The 13,347-nt window shown below is 45.7% G+C and overlaps 1 protein-coding gene across 1 annotated transcript in view; it reads left to right on the top strand.

The window, feature by feature from the left end:
* The window catches only part of LOC117352352 (receptor-type tyrosine-protein phosphatase beta-like), a 450,002-nt gene that overhangs the window by 415,453 nt on the left and 21,202 nt on the right, over positions 1 to 13,347 (top strand). Inside the window, exon 35 of the mRNA XM_033928784.1 lies at positions 6,248 to 6,321. Within this exon, the coding sequence (XP_033784675.1) occupies positions 6,248 to 6,321 (74 nt within the window). The remainder of the gene's footprint in view (positions 1 to 6,247; positions 6,322 to 13,347) is intronic.

Raw genomic sequence — 13,347 nt, 5'->3', positions numbered from 1 at the left:
ATATCTCTCATTGCATTTCTATATCCATTGGAAAAGCCTCAAAGAAATGGCAGACTGTAGAACAAGCCTGGTCTTTATTCAAGGACACGGTGATCGAGGCGCAAAATCTGCATATCCCAAGATTCAGAAAAGGGTGCAAAAAGAATCGAACAAAAAACCCGGCGTGGATAACCAAAGAAGTGAAGAAAGCGATAGGTGATAAGAAGAATTCATTCAAGAAATGGAACAAAGGCAAAACTGAGGAGAACTGGAAAGAGCACAGGAAGTATCAAAAAGAATGTCACCATGTGGTGAGAAAAGCTAAAAAGGAATATGAAGAAAGGCTAGCCAAGGAAGAACAAAATTTCAAACCGTTCTTCAGATATGTTAAAGGGAAGCAGCCAGCTAGGGAGGAGGTGGGATCGCTGGATGACGGAGAAAGAAAGGGAGTGGTGAAGGAGGAGAGAGAAGTGGCAGAAAGACTAAACATATTCTTTTCATCTGTATTTACAAAAGAGGACACATCCAACATACCGGAACCTGAGCAAATCTTCAAAGGAGACCAAACAAATAAATTAACATCCATAGAAGTAAGCCTTGAAGACGTACGTAGGCAGTTAGAAAAATTAAAAATCAACAAACCGCCAGGCCCGGACGGAATCCACCCTTGGGTACTGAAAGAACTAAAGGAGAAAATTTCAGAACTACTACAGCAAGTTTGCAATCTAACCCTGAAAACAGGAGTGATCCCGGAGGATTGGAAGATAGCCAATGTTACGCCCATCTTACGCCCATCTTTAAAAAGGGATCAAGAGGTGACCCGGGGAATTACAGACCGGTGAGTCTGACCTCGGTTCCGGGGAAAATGGCAGAAACGCTGATAAAAGACAGCATCGATGAGCATTTTGAAAGAAATAAACTTCTAATCACAAGCCAACATGGCTTCTACAAGGGGAGATTGTGCCTAACGAACCTACTACACTTCAAAGAAATTAACAAAAGGATGGACAAAGGGGACCCCATAAACATCATCTATTTAGATTTCCAAAAAGCCTTTGACAAGGTGCCCCATGAACGCCTACTTCAGAAACTGAAGAACCATGGGGTAGAAGGAGACGTACATAGATGGATCAGGAATTGGTTGTCGGGTAGGAAGCAGAGGGTAGGAGTGAAGGGCCACTACTCTGACTGGAGGAAGGTAACGAGTGGCATCCCGCAGGGGTCGGTGCTCAGATCACTGCTATTCAATATATTTATAAACTAGTATTTTAGCCCGTTACATTAACGGGTGCTAGAATATATGTCTGTCTGTCTTTATTTCCGTGTCTCTCTCTCTGTCCTGCTGTCTTTCTTTCTGTCTGTCTCTGTCCCTGGCCCCCTTTGTCTGTCTGTCTTTCTGTGTCTCTCGCTGTCCCTGTGTCTTTCTTCTTTTATTTCTGTCTCCCTTCCTCCCGCTGGCGGTAGAATATATGTCTGTTTCTTTCTGTTTCTCTCCATACTCTCATTCATCTTGTCATCTCCCTTTTGACCTCATACAAATGGCTCACCACTTTCAGAATACCCCTCCCTCTCTCCACTGGTCAGTCTATATCTCCCTGTCCCTTTCTCTTCATCCCCTAGCATCTTCTTATCCCAGCTCTCTGCCCTCCCATGGATTCTTTTTTCCTCCATTTTCTGTTGTTCTTCTTCCTTCCCCCCTTGATGCTGAACAATAAGATGGAGGGAAAAAAAGAGATGCTGCATCTCTCTCCCCTTTCCACCCCCAGACCTAACATTTCTCCCTCCCTTCCATCCCTAGGTCCAACTTCCCTCCCCCAGGTCCACCATCTCTCCCCAATAGTCCTCCCTTCAAGTATCTCTTTCCCCAGATCCAGCTTCTCTCCCTTCAGACCCTTACCTACCATCTCTCTCTCTCCTCTGTTCCTGGCCCCATAAGCTGTCCCCCATGCCCAGTCTGGCACTTCTTTTAATACTCTCCCCCTTTGCACTTTATAAAAATTAAAAAAAAGTTAATCCAGGGAATTTCCTAGGCCCAACATGTTCTCCCTCTTCTCTCCATTCCATTCCGATATTGCCTTCACCTTCTGTGTCGCTGAAAAATCCGCTGGCCTCAGCTGTGATTCAGGAACGTTGGCCGTGGCTCCCCTTCCTGCTTTCAATCTGCCGCGGTTCTCCCCCTCCCCCCCCCAGCGGAATGTTTCTGAATCGCAGCCGAGGGTGGTGGATTTTTCAGCAAAACAGAAGGCGAGGGCGACATCAGACCGGTCCCTTTCTCCCTATCTCCTTCCCTACTTCCCTGTGCAGCAGCCGCAGCATTCCCTCTCCCTCCATTAACCGCGAGAGGAGCCTGCACACGGACCTAACAGGCCGAGCCTCCAGCAGTCTAACTTCCCGGCGGCTCCTCTGACGATCGCCGCCTTCTCCGACGCAGGAGCGGCTCGTGAGAGGAGCCGCTGCAGTGTCTGTGAAGTTGAAAAAAACTTCGGCCCGTTTCCGTGCTCGGCCGCGGCGGGCTACAGGTGCCGCGGTCTGCAGCCGCCATCATCCGTTTTGACTTTTTTTTTTTTTTTAGTTGAAAAACGCGGCGGTGGCTCCTCTCATGATCCCCACCTGCGTCGGAAGTCCGACGCAGGCGGGGATCGTGAAAGTAGCCACCGCCGCGTCTTTCAAAGAACCGTAAGCCGCACATGCGCACTTCCTATGTGTCCCTACAGCTCACAGAAAAGCGGCGCACACTTAGGAACTGCGCATGCGCGGCTTACCATTTTATTATATTAGATGACATAGAAACAGGGATGAAGTGCAAAATAATAAAATTTGCAGACAACACCAAACTATTTAGTGGTTCTCGGACTAAAGAGGACTGCAAAGAATTGCAAAGGGACCTAAACAAGGTAGGGGAGTGGGCGACGAGATGGCAGATGAAGTTCAATGTGGAGAAATGTAAAGTATTGCATGTAGGAAGCAAAAACCCAAGGTACAATGGGAGGGATGTTATTGAGTAAGAGTACCCAGGAAAGGGACTTGGGGGTAATAGTGGATAAGACAATGAAGCTGTTGGCACAGTGCGCGGCGGCCACTAAGAGAGCAAATAGAATGCTAGGTATAATCAAAAAGGGTATTACAACCAGAACGAAAGAAGTTATCCTACTGTTGTATCAGGCGATGGTGCGTCCGCATCTGGAGTACTGCATCCAATATTGGTCGCCGTACCTTAAAAGGATATGGCGATATTCGAGAGGGTTCAGAGGAGAGCGACACGTTTGATAAAGGGTATGGAAAACCTTTCATACACTGAGAGACTGGAGAAACTGGGGCTCTTTTCCATGGAGAAGAGGAGAATTAGAGGGGATATGATAGAGACTTACAAGATCATGAAGGGCATAGAGAGGGACAGGCTCTTCAAACTTTCGAAAAATACAAGAACGAGAAGGCATTCAGAAAAGTTGAAAGGGGACAGATTCAAAACCAATGCTAGGAAGTTTTTCTTCATCTAACGGGTGGTGGACACCTGGCGTGATAGGACAGAGTACAGTATTAGGGTTCAAGAAGGGATTGGACAATTTTCTGAAGGAAAAGGGGATAGAGGACTACTACACAGGTCCTTGACCTGTTGGGCCACCGCGTGAGTGGACTGCTGGGCATGATGGACCCCTGGTCTGACCCAGCAGAGGCACTTCTTATATACCAGACTCTCCTGCGTATGCATGGCTTCCCCTGGATTTTGTTCCCAACTCTCAGAGGCAGAAGCCAGCTCCTCTGCATCTATCATCTGGCAGTCAGTTTTCCTAGCCTCCTTAGGCTGGGGAGAGAAAATCTCCCTTTCTCTCAGGCTCCTGCCAGCTCCCGTTTTCCACAGTCCAGCTTGATTTTCTTCTGCTGGTCTCCACTCGGCTTGCCTCCATACTGTTCTGCACTATCTCGTTTTAAGCTGTGGAGAGCTACTCCCCCTGAGCCTAGGTGGGGGAAGGGCCTTCCACAAACTAGCTGGTTCCGTTTGGCTAAGTGCAGATTCCTTTCCAGCCCTGGCTCTTACAGGGACAGGCTGCTGGAAAGGTAATAATTTCCTGGCAGGGTGAGGGACAGGTTTAAATTGTGGGCAGCTTTCCAGCCTTTCTTTTCCCTGCTATACCTCATCTGTTGCCAACTCTCTGTTCCAGCAATAGTCAGCTAGTTCTGTAATCTGTGGTTCTACTTGGTCAGCTCTCTTGCATAGGGGTATAGTGTATTTCTTCTTTATCTCTAGGACAAAACTCGGACCGGACTTGGGTTTGTCATAGACAAAACTCGAAACGGACTTGGGTTTGTCATACCACCCACCCACCCACTTGACTGAACAAGATATCCCCACCCATCCCATTTGTAATTTACAACCAGAAATGTATTAATAAATCATTCAACTCTTATTAATAAAATTAGTTAATGGACCCCATGTTAATTGAAATATCTTAGTAATTCCCCTTTGATCATTTATCATTTTTTCCATCTTGTGGTCTCTTACCCATCTGTATTTCTAAATGGAAGATAGCTCCTTTTCACCCTTTTGGCTGAAACTGACAACTTGTACAAACCAGATGGAATTAATGCCTTGTCACTCAAACTCATCGAGGACACAATGGCATAACAATCACTACCAAAGCCAGAGGGGTTCACCTGCCTACTTAGATTAAAATGCTGCATTTTGACCAAATTCAGTATATATTTATTTTAAAAATTTCTAGTCCGCCTATCAACTAGGCGGATTACAAGTTCACATACATAATGTAAAAAGACGCACTTAAAAATGTACAAATTCGAACATCTACGCACAATTGAGTGTAAACTGAAGATGGGTGGTTTCTTGATCTTTTGGTTGAGATTAATAATCTGTACAGTATAGGTGGGAAGGAGGGGCCTTAACATGTTTGCTTATTAAAATTTGATATACCGCCAATAACATACAGCTGTTCACAGCGGTTTACAATAAAATACAGCATAAAAAGATCTCCATCAGTATATAGAAACAGACCTATCTAAAGTTCAAACAGTCTTAAAATGCAAATTTGAATTACTGTTTCTCCAAGTCGATCCTTGATCATCTCCTGGTACTTAAATAAGTATGATCATTCTTGTCCAAAGGCTAAATTAAACAAATATGTTTTCAAAAATTTTTAAAGGATTGTTCGCATTGCCAAAGAAGAATCCATTAAAAAAAATTGTTTTGCTTTTTATGAGATAGGCAGTTACATTTTTTTTTCCTATGCACACATTGTATTTCTTACATAGACCATCTGAGAAGAATTATTTTAGATTACCTGCTGTATTATTGGAGTTGAGTGAAGCTGTTTTATATGTATTGGATTTGTTTAGATTGTTGGGTAATATGTGACTTATGATGATGATGATGATGTATTGTTTTATTGCCATTTATGTGATTGCAGTTTTTATTATTATGGTTTTTTAGCATTTCATATATTATGATGCAGGATAGTTATAAACCACTCAGATGTAGCAATGGATGAACCTTTTTAAATAAGTAAATAAAAATGGGTAATTTAAGCATTTAGAACTCAGTTCTGTAAATGGTGCCCAATTTTTTTTTTGCGCCCAAAAGATGAACCTAAGTTGTATTCTGTAAATGGTGTTCCAAGCTTAGCACTGAAATCTGAGTCCAACTGAAACCTAGTGTAAATCCTCATACCTAAATTAGGGACAGATCTCCCAATATATAACACTGCGCCAAATCCTCAAAACACCCATGCTCTTCCCATGTCCCCCCTTTTCAGATCTGCATAGAAAAATGTACATGCACATCCTTTATGGAAATTATTCTGTAAAGCTAGGTGTGTTTAAATTCCAATTATTACCAAGTATCGGCACTTGTTAAGTAATTAATTTGCATGTGCAATTTTGAGCATTATATATTAGGGGTTTATACTTTAAATTTTTGACGATGACTGACAAAGTGGGTCTCCAGTGTATGCAAACATAGCTCATGCATATTCATGTACATAGGCTTAAAAGCTGACTGGTGGTGTCGTGTTCAGGACAGGTTTAGCAAGCCCTGGTTAACAAAAGACTAGGCAGACAGAATGCGAGGTTGGTGTCCTATTGAAGGTCTTAAATAATGACAGGTGAGATTTATCTAATTTTAAGTTGCATTAGCACACTGTTCACATTATTCTTCTGTGGCGCGGAGGACAAACAGCTGCTACTTTTGGCTCAGTATTTTCAGATTTTGTACATAATTTTGCTAACATGAATTTTAAATATTTAACTATCTTTTCAGATGACATTTCCCGTGTTAAACTTCCTGTGGGAAGCCAAGAAACTGATGACTATATAAATGCAAACTACATCCCTGTAAGTACTTCTGTGTTCCTATTTCTGATTACTGTATGACAGGGCTACTCAAGTCTAGTCCTCGAGGTCCGCAGGCAGACCAGATTTTCAGGATATCCATAATGAATATGCATAATTAAACATTACCTCAAAAAAGCTAATTACATCCTCAATTCAAATATTTCATCATTTATTATAATATTCATTAAATTATTTTATTAAATACTAACATATATGAATCACATCAACTACACATAAATATCACCAACACAGAGCCTTCCCAGTTCATTCACCCAGTAAAATGTACTATTAAAAATTTCATGAAATGTTCACCCATGCAACCGAGTATAACAACCACCACCAATAAATGTTCTTGAACTTTTAGTTCTTTGTCGTGTATACTCAAAATTCACTTCATTTTCATATATCCGATTGATATCATGGTGTCCAATTCATTTGCATATCAAGGAAGGAAGTGTGTGTAGATAGAGAATGACACGGGGAAAAAATCTGTCCCCGTCACTGCACCGTCCCTGGCCCACCATCCTCTGCACCGCCCCATCACCGTCGTTCCCTTCACCGCCCCGTCACCGTCACAGCCATCCCTTTCACCGCCCCGTCACCGCCATCCCATTCACCGCCCCGTCACCGTCCCCGCAGCATCCATATAAGCCTCAGTACTGCGAAACACCATGAAGACAGAAGAGAGTCCTGCCACTACTACTACTGCACTGAGAATCTGTTTCAGTGCCTCTGCCCTGTAGTAAAAACAGAACATAAAATAAATCAATTGACTTGTCCTCCCTTGCAATGATGTGTCCCCCATGTTCACCTAAAGCTCGAATCAGGTCAATTGTGCACCCTAAAAATGCAGGAGGATCTGGAATGTGAGCGCAGACAGGCAGTGATACAAAAACAGCAGACACCTGACCGATTGCAGTGTTCCGCCATCTCTCTCCCTCCATCTCACCTTAGATATAGAGTATGCCAGCTTTCTTTTTCGCCCAGCCGCACGTGCGGGTGCTCATTTGTTCAATATTCTCCTCTGACTCAACCGGAAACAGGAAGTTGTAAGAGAGGAGAAGATTGATCAACTCGAGCAGCCGTGCAAGCGCGGCTTTTTAAACGCGAGCAGCTGGGCGAAAAAGAAAGCTGGCATACTCTACATCAGTGTTTTTCAACCTTTTTACACCTGTGAACCGGCAGAAATAAAAGAATTATTTTGTGGACTGGCAAACTACTAGGACTAAAATTTTAAAACCCTGTTTCCGCCCCATCTCCACAAGCTCGGTCACCTCAGTAACTATAGAAAAATAGACAAATATAGTGCAAAATATAGACAGCAGATATAACTTCTCAAAACTGACACATTTTGATCACTAAATTGAAAATAAAATCATTTTTCCTACCTTTGCTGTCTGGTGATTGATTTCATGAGTCTCTGGTTGCATTTCCTTCTGTCTGTGTATCCTTTCTTTCATTTCTTTCTTTCTGCACTCAGGCCCAAGAATTGTCCCTTTCTATTCCCTCCCTCTTTCCTTCCTATGTCCTTAGTGCCCCCGGTGTCTCCTTCCCATGTCCTTAGTGCCCCTTCCTGTCTTTTATGTTCAAATCTATTTTATTAAGCAACAGTAAATACAACAGCAATAACTACCATGGTATGCATTTTCATCAAACACCCGCGGAGGACTGGACTCTTATGTCCTCCCCGGACCCACCATACCCCCCCCCCAACAAAGAAGCCCTACCCCCCACCCACCCCTCCCCATCCCCCCACAGATACAGAAAACTCGTAAGCAGGGAACAGCAGAGACACCCATAAGCACAGTTTCAGAGGTGGAGTCTATTCAAGACCCGGCTACGACTCTCAGGAGTCAAAATGTTCAAATATGGAGTCCAAGTGTAAACAAAGTCTCTGCTCCGGCGTCGAGAAGAACGAGCCAAACGGGCCTCCCAACCCATAAGTTCATGGAGGCGATTCCTCCAGTACCAGAATGAAGGTGGTTCAGAAGACAGCCAGCAACACAAGATACATTTCTTCCCTAAAATAAAACATTTACTAAGAAATAATTTTTCATTAGAATTGTACATATGCAAGAATGAAAAATGGGCAAACAGCATAGACTGCACGGATACTGGCACAGGGGTCCGCAACAAACCCTGTAAAAAGGAGGCCATCTCCGTCCAGAAGGTCTGAATCCCCTCACAACTCCAAAGACCATGAAAGTAAGAATTTACCTCCACCGAACAGCGGATACATAACTGAGTATCAATACAATCCATATGGTAAGCCTGACTCTGGGAAGCGTAGGCCCGCAGGACAGTTCGAAAGTGACATTCACGTAGCTCAGCACTATGTACCAAGCCCGCAGTTCGATTCAGGGTTTTTAACAAGAAATTGTCCCCCAAGTCCCTACCCAAGTCCCGCTGCCATGCCTCCAAAATACTAGGGAAAACCCTAGGCGGGCAAAGAGCCAGAATCCGGCCATGCAAAGCAGATATAGAGTCCCTAGTATCAGGATCCGCAGCCAAAAAAGTACAGAGCTGGGTCCCAAAATCCCCCTGCAGGGAAGTCCCCTGAAGGGAAGCCACATAGTGACTGAGTTGACAATAAGCAAATGGAAGGCCAATCTCAGGGACCCCCCTCCCCACCAACTCAGCATAAGGTAAGAGAGACCCATCATCCCGCAGAACATGCCGCAACTGTTCCACCCCCCGCGCCCTCCAGCGACCGAACACAGAAGGTCCAACCCCCGGAGGGAAAGCTAAATTCCCCGCCAACGGTAGAAATACACTAGAATGAGAGTCCTGATTCCACAACCGAAGGATTTGGTGCCACACCGTCTACAAGGACCGAAACAAAATACTACGCTTACAGGGTCTCGGCAATTTAGACAACGGGGCATGGAGGAGATACAGGAGATGAAGAGGATAGAAATGATCCCGCTCCAGAGAGAGATCTGTATAAAAAGAGGTACCCAACACCCAATCACTAAGATAACGAAGCAAACAGGCCTGGTTATAAACCCTGATGTCAGGCACCCCCAAACCACCCCCGTGGGCAGGCCCCACCAACAGGGACCATTTCAGTTTAGGTCTACGTCCACCCCAACAAAACCGGATCAATAGGGAGGTAAGGGACCGAATATCCCTCTGCAACAAAGAAAGGGGAAGAGTCTGAAGAACGTAAAGCCACCTCGGGAACACAACCATACGAAATAAATGAATTCTCCCCAACAGAAACAGCGGCAACGCCTGCCATTTGGCTAGCAACAGTTTAGTATCCGCCAGGAGTTTATCTATGTTAAGACGATACAGTTGGGCCACGTCCATCGTCAGCTTAATCCCCAGATATCTAAAAGAGGTGTCAGCCCAGCGCAACGGGAAACTATCCCCCCACAACCGCTGAAGATGAACCGAGGAAGCCAGCGCCTCAGATTTCGCATAATTCAAGGCAAAGCCAGAGAAATCTCCGTATTCCCGAAGACTTTCCAACAATACGGGCAAGGAATGCTGCGGGTCCGTTAAAAAGACCAAGAGATCATCCGCAAACGCCGCCAGTTTAAAATGTGAATCACCCAGGACCAATCCCCGAATCTCCGCATTTGCCTGAATCTCCCAAAGTAGAGGATCTAAAGATAGCACAAAAAGGAGCGGCGACAAGGGACAGCCCTGGCGAGTCCCCCGGCCAATAGGAAAAAAACCCAAGCTAGTCCCATTAACCGAAATCCGCACCTCTGGATCACTATACAGTGCCTGGATTGCACCAAAGAAAAAGGGGCCCAAACCGTACGTCCTCAGCACCGCAAAAAGGTAACCCCACCGCACCTTATCGAAGGCCTTCTCTGCATCGAAACTGATGAGCATGGCGGGGCTACCATCCTGTCCCACCCGTTCTAACGCCAACAAGATGCGCCGGATATTCTTCGCCACCGGCCTATCCCGCACAAACCCCACCTGAGAGTCTGAGATCACCGATGGCAAAACACGTGCCAGGCGGTTAGCCAAAAGTTTAGCCAAAAGCTTCGCCTCATAATTCAACAATGAGATAGGACGATACGATTCTGGCAAAAGAGGGTCCTTACCAGGCTTCGGGAGAACTACAATAGACGCTAGATTTACGTAGCGAGGAAGAAAGCCCTTAGCAACACTCAGATTATAAACCTCAGCCAGTACTGGCGCTATGTCCGTCACCAACATCTTGTAGAACTCACTCCGAAACCCATCCGGGCCCGGCGCCTTGCCCAACGAACTGACCCCAATCGCCCCCTCCACCTCCTCTGCGGTGATAGGAAGATCCAAAACGGCTGCATCCCTCTGAGATAAACAAGGCAAATCGAGGCTGTCAAGATAAACTTGCCCATCCACAAGCTCGGGGCCTGGATCTGTATACACCTCAGAAAAGAACTCCCGAAACAATTCACAAATCTCCTCCGACTGATGATGCAGCACCCCAGAGGAGCCCCGAAGAGTCGTTATGCTCTCAGGTCCACCCCTCGGACGCGCCAGGCGGGCCAACAATCGACTACTCTTATTCGCAAACCGAAATAAAGAAAACTTAAAGTACTCCCTCGTCCGCAAAGCCCGAAGATGCAACAATTCATTCAGTTCTTGCTGGACCTCTAAAAGCTGCGCCCGAAGCTGGAAGGAGGGCGCCCTGCCATACTGGCGTCTCAACACAGTCGCCTTCCGCTCCAAAGCCAGAATTAGCCTATGCTTCCGCTTCGACTCCCTGGCCACATAAGAGATGACATCTCCCCGTAAGACAGCTTTAGCCGTCTCCCAGTAGAGAATGGGATCATCCCGATGCTGCTGATTGTTAACCTGAAAATCACGTCAGCACTGTATCAAAAACTCGTGAAAACGGGTATCCCTATACAGGTAGCAGGGAAACCGCCAGGACCCTCTGTTGTTCAAAGAGTCTCCCCAAGACCACCGTAATCCCACCCAAGCGTGGTCAGATATTTCAATGGGGCCCATTTCAACCCCCATTACCCGGGGAAGCAGCATGCGAGAAATGAGAATAAAATCAATTCGTGAAAGCGTCCCGTGCGCCCTGGACAAGTGGGAGTAATCCCTCTCCAACGGGTGTAGCACCCGTCACACGTCAAGCAACCCCAAGGTAGATTCCAAAAGTTGACCACCCGTATAAAGCTTGGAGGTCAGCTGTATTTCAAAAATAAACATAAAGAGTTTCTAGGACTGAGAATTCAAATGTTTCCTGACCTGGCCAGAGACACACAGAGGCGGAGAAAAGAATTTTTGATATTGAGACCAGCAATTATTACTCTGGGGGCCACTTTTTTTCTTCGGTATCCTTGTAAATGTATAGTACATTATAAGTCGCATAAATTTGTTTTCTTTGAACCCTCACAACTGACAACATTCCTATCACTGTCAAGGTTGGAGAAAGCGCAAGATGGACAAAATGATAAATGACTTCCTTGCACAGATTTACCTATAACTGTTTTTTCTTATCATTGATGATTGCTTAAAATCCGTTTTTACTTAATCTTGGATTTCAAATGATGAGGACTTGAGTGAGATTTAAGATAAAAACTTTTTTTTTATTTTTTATTTTTTATTTTTTTTCCTTTTATATACCATATATTAAGTTTGAACTATTTTCTTGTTTTATTTCTTGAATTTTGCTTTCTGTACAAGTATATACTTGATTGTTATATTTGAAAAATTCATAAATAAATAATTAAAAAAAAAAAAAGCTTGGAGGTCTCTCTACCCGACGAAGCAGAGCGATCCAGCTTCGGGTCCGGTACCTCATTAAAGTCCCCACCCACCAGCATCGGAACATCTCCAAACTGTAAGAGATGATTGCGAAGCCCCTTAAAAAACCTGGCCGAAGGATTATTAGGAGCGTAAACATTGCAGAGCAAAAGAGGCCGATTCTCAAGTAACACTAAGGCAACTATATAACGCCCACTAGGGTCGCGGAACACCTTCTGGGTGAGTAAACGAAGGCCCTTACGGAACAAAATAATAACACCTCCCTTTCCCCCCACAGCGGGCGCCTCCAAATAGGAACCCACCCACCAGGTACAGAGCTTGGCATGCTCCACTGAGGATAAACGGGTCTCCTGTAAAAAGGCAATAGAGGTTTTAGATCGATTTAAATGCTGCAATGTTTTGGAACGCTTAATAGGGGAGTGAATCCCCCCAACATTCCAAGAAGTTAGAGTGTATTCCAGAGTAAACCTCTCAATAGCCCAGTCACACAAAAAGAAAGAACCAGTATAGTACCAGAGAAGCGTCCCAGCCACCGCTTCCCCGGTTTCTCGCCCCCACTCGCCCCAAGAATCAAGCCATACCCCTACCTCCAAGTCAAACCCCTAACATAGTGACCCCCAACCCACCCACCCCAAAATTCCACCGAGTCCCCATCCCCCAGCGAGCCCCACCCCCCAACTCCCCCCACCCCATCCCACAAACCCCCCTCCACCACCAACCCTCCCCCGATCCACACCCAAGATACCCCAAAAAGGGCATCACTTCCAGGAAACTAGGTACACCCTCCCACGGGATAAGGACCAGTACCCCCCGACTCACAACCCCAAAGCTCCGAAAACAGTAAGAGACAGCCACCATCTTCCAAACCCCCAAGAACACGCAGCCCACCCCTCCCCTCCCCCAACACCTCAGCCACTACAACAACCCTCGAAGCCCACTCACCAATCCCAATTCCCAAATGCTCAAACCGATTAGAGCAGGAACAGACCCAAGCTAACAGAGAACAACCAAGTCAACCCCCCTCCATCCACACACACACCAACCAGGCAGGCCCTCTAAAAAACACAGGGACCCCACGCAGGGGGAGAAGAAAGAAACCCCCAGTCCAAACTCAATCCACAGACCAGTCCCCAAAAATGGGTCTCCTCAGTCCATTGCAGCTCCCGGAGGTGGTTCATCAGGCATCATCTCCGTCACAAAACGCTGAGCGGCCTCCAAGGTGTCGAAATGATGAGTGCTACCCAGATGGGTCAGTCTCAGGCGCGCCGGGTATTGCAGAGAAAAAGCGATGTGACGCTGGAT

Source organism: Geotrypetes seraphini, chromosome 19, assembly GCF_902459505.1.
Source record: "Geotrypetes seraphini chromosome 19, aGeoSer1.1, whole genome shotgun sequence".
Lineage (NCBI taxonomy): Eukaryota > Metazoa > Chordata > Amphibia > Gymnophiona > Dermophiidae > Geotrypetes > Geotrypetes seraphini.
This window is presented reverse-complemented; position numbering and strand designations above follow the sequence as displayed.